Source organism: Nanorana parkeri, unplaced genomic scaffold (genome assembly GCF_000935625.1).
Source record: "Nanorana parkeri isolate BGI_ZX_2015 unplaced genomic scaffold, ASM93562v1 scaffold1154, whole genome shotgun sequence".
Classification (NCBI taxonomy): Eukaryota; Metazoa; Chordata; class Amphibia; order Anura; family Dicroglossidae; genus Nanorana; species Nanorana parkeri.
The window spans coordinates 96,845-99,644 of NW_017307422.1; the positions used below are offsets into that span (position 1 = coordinate 96,845).

A 2,800-nucleotide genomic window follows, 5' to 3' on the forward strand; every position below is an offset into this window, starting at 1 on the left:
GGGGGAATGCTCAATGGGGACAGTATGGACTCCATACTGTCCCCATTGAGCATCCCCCCCACATACACTTTTTACTGTAATTTAAATAGACAAAACTATTTTTTAAAACATCTCTAATTGATGATTTTCCTGATCCCCCACTGATATCTCTCCTGCGCAATGAGGAGAGAAAGCAGGGGAAGAATCCACAGAAGCGGGCACCAGATAGAAAAACTTTTTTTGGAAGTAAATTATTTTGTTGTAAATGCTCTGAACTATTTAATGTCTGTTTTTGGCGTTTATTATTTAAATATTTAGGCTATTTCTTAAAAGGGAAAGTAAATAAAAAAGTTAGAAAAAAAATGTTTTATTGTAATTATGCATCATGCATTTTAATTATTAAAAGTACAGGCTTTGTTATTATAAAAAAGTGCAGGCTTTGTTATTATACCGTGTGATATACTGTATATGCCGCTGTATTATACTGTGTGATATGCTGTATAGATCACGGTATTATACTGTGTGAACCAGCCCGACCCTCGACTTGGAGCATTTTTTTAAATTTTGGCCCACTGTGTATTTGAGTTTGACATCTCTGGCCTAGAGTGTGGTACCGTGCGCTAGGGGTGTTGCATTGCCATTCACTTGAATGATACACCAACACACCTCCTGACAGCCATGTATTGCAACGCAGCAGTGGAAAAAAAAAAAAAGTAGTGCATGCTCCAGAAAAAAATGCTTGAATCTCCCTTGCTGGCTACTGTACTCGGACAGCTGCCACCCACTTCTGTCAGAATACCCCAAAAGTGACTGCGGCCAATTAGCCCTCGTTCACACCTAGGCGTATTGCAAAAGCGCGACCGTCGCGCGTTTTTTTACCGCGATTAAAAAAGTTGCGCGATTCCAAAGTCTACTTGGCTGTATTCCAATGGAAAACGCCCTACAAAACGGCCCAAAGTAGTAACTGTACCTTTTCAGGCGTGGGCCGTTTTGTAGCGCGTTCGGGACGGGCGGAAATACGGCAAGGTGGGAACGAGTCCATTGACTCCAATGCAATTTATATTTTTGAGCGTTTTGTAGAGCGTTCTTCGAGCGTAGAACGCACTACAAAACGTTCAGGTGTGAACGAGGGCTTAGTTGCAGTCAATGCTCGGCTGACAATTTTTGTCAGTTATGACAGACAAAAAAAAAAAAGTGTATTCGTTATTAACAAGAGAAGCGTTTAGTCTGCATATGCCTAATGTCTTGGGGAACAAAGGGTGGGGTATGAAGGCACTACCATATTTACATGCTTGGGAGATGGAAAGGTTAATTTGTTCTCGGACCAAAAAAGCATCCCAATGTATCCCTATGGTATTTCTGGGCTCCGTTCACAACAGCGCAGTCCGTTCCGGACCAGACAAAGGAAATACTGCTTGTCTCATTTTCCCTGGTCTGGAATGCACTGGAACTCATGGAAACACATCAAAAACACACAAAACGCACATGAAAGCCCATTTTAGGCTAAAAAAAAAAAAAAAAAAAAACTGCTCCAGATGCAATACCCACCTTGTAACATGGAAGGGGGGTCCCCGCGGGCAGTTGGAGGTCAGACACGCTGTTTCCCACAGCCCCAAGTCCAGCAGCACCTGTCTCCATCGTTCCCCGCCGCTCTGAGAAGTTTGCCGCGTGGAGCCGCTGTGTAGTGGGCACAGAACGAAGGGGGGAGTTTAGTGAGCGATTTCTGTGCATTCCAGCAGCTGCTGCTCTCAAACGCACCCCAATTGGTGTGAATGGGCCCTTACAGCTATAGAGGGTGACAGCTATAGAGGGTGACTCCTTAGGGTAAGCTCATCAGTAAAGGACTGCAGCGAATCAAACAAACAGTCTCTACAGCCAATGGCTTAGAAGCAGCCGCTAAGGCCTATGGCAAATAAGACATAGAATCGGCAGGAGAGGGTGCAGAAGCGCACTTAGGGCTTCTGCGAGTCAGCAAATAACTGGGTGATTTGGATCCAAAAAAATCTCAGCCAAGAGGGGAGAGGGTCCAGTCACACCCGATTGAACCAAAGAGAACTAAGAGAAGAGGATAATATGATTCTAGGCTGCAGACGTCCACGCCATCAGCAAGCATGCAGCCCTGGAATCATTAGTAAAATGTGAGCTTGGAACTCACAGTACAGCAGGGCTATTGCCCCCGTCCACCCCAATTTCTAGAATCAGACATGTTGTGGCCACAAGAAAGTAAGGCAATGTATAGGCTCTGGGTAAGGGTACGTACACAACATATGCAGTGCGTTCCGGCCCGAACACACTGCATCGCATTGTGGCCGTCTCACTATTTCGTGGGGCTGGAGGGGGCGCGGCGGGCCATTGAAGTGAATGGCACGTGGGCCACGCCCTCTGACCACAATGCGATCGCCCGCACGGGATCGCAGGGCACAATAGTGACCACGGTGTGGTCACTATTGACCGCACCATGTGCCCTGCGATCCATTGCGGGCGATCGCATTGCAGCCGGAGGTCGTGGCTACGGTGCCATTCACTTCAATGACCCGCCACGCCCCCTCCATCCCTACAAAATAGTGAGTCGGCCACATTGCGATGCAGTACGTTCCGGCCGGAAAGCACTGCATATGGTGTGAACGTACCCTCACAGGCAAGGCCTCAGATACTCGCGAAACCCAGAGAGCTGGTAGCAGGTAAGTGTTGGATGGCTGGAGTTGACCAAGGTCCCTTTAGGTGGACAGCAGAAAAAGATCGAAGATTGAAGTTCCGTGTGGCTCTTTGCATGCAGAAGCAGCAGTGGGAAGATGTTTCCTCAATCCAGGAAATTACTTCA

At 47.1% G+C, this 2,800-nt stretch overlaps 1 protein-coding gene across 1 annotated transcript in view; it reads right to left on the reverse strand.

Moving 5' to 3' along the window:
• The window catches only part of MYO9B (myosin IXB), a gene marked incomplete at its 3' end in the record, with an annotated part of 99,197 nt that extends 96,742 nt beyond the window's left edge, over positions 1-2,455 (reverse strand). The window contains exon 1 of the mRNA XM_018568204.1: positions 2,387-2,455. Coding sequence (XP_018423706.1) covers positions 2,387-2,455 — 69 coding nt within the window. The remainder of the gene's footprint in view (positions 1-2,386) is intronic.
• Between the last annotated feature and the right edge of the window lie 345 nt (positions 2,456-2,800).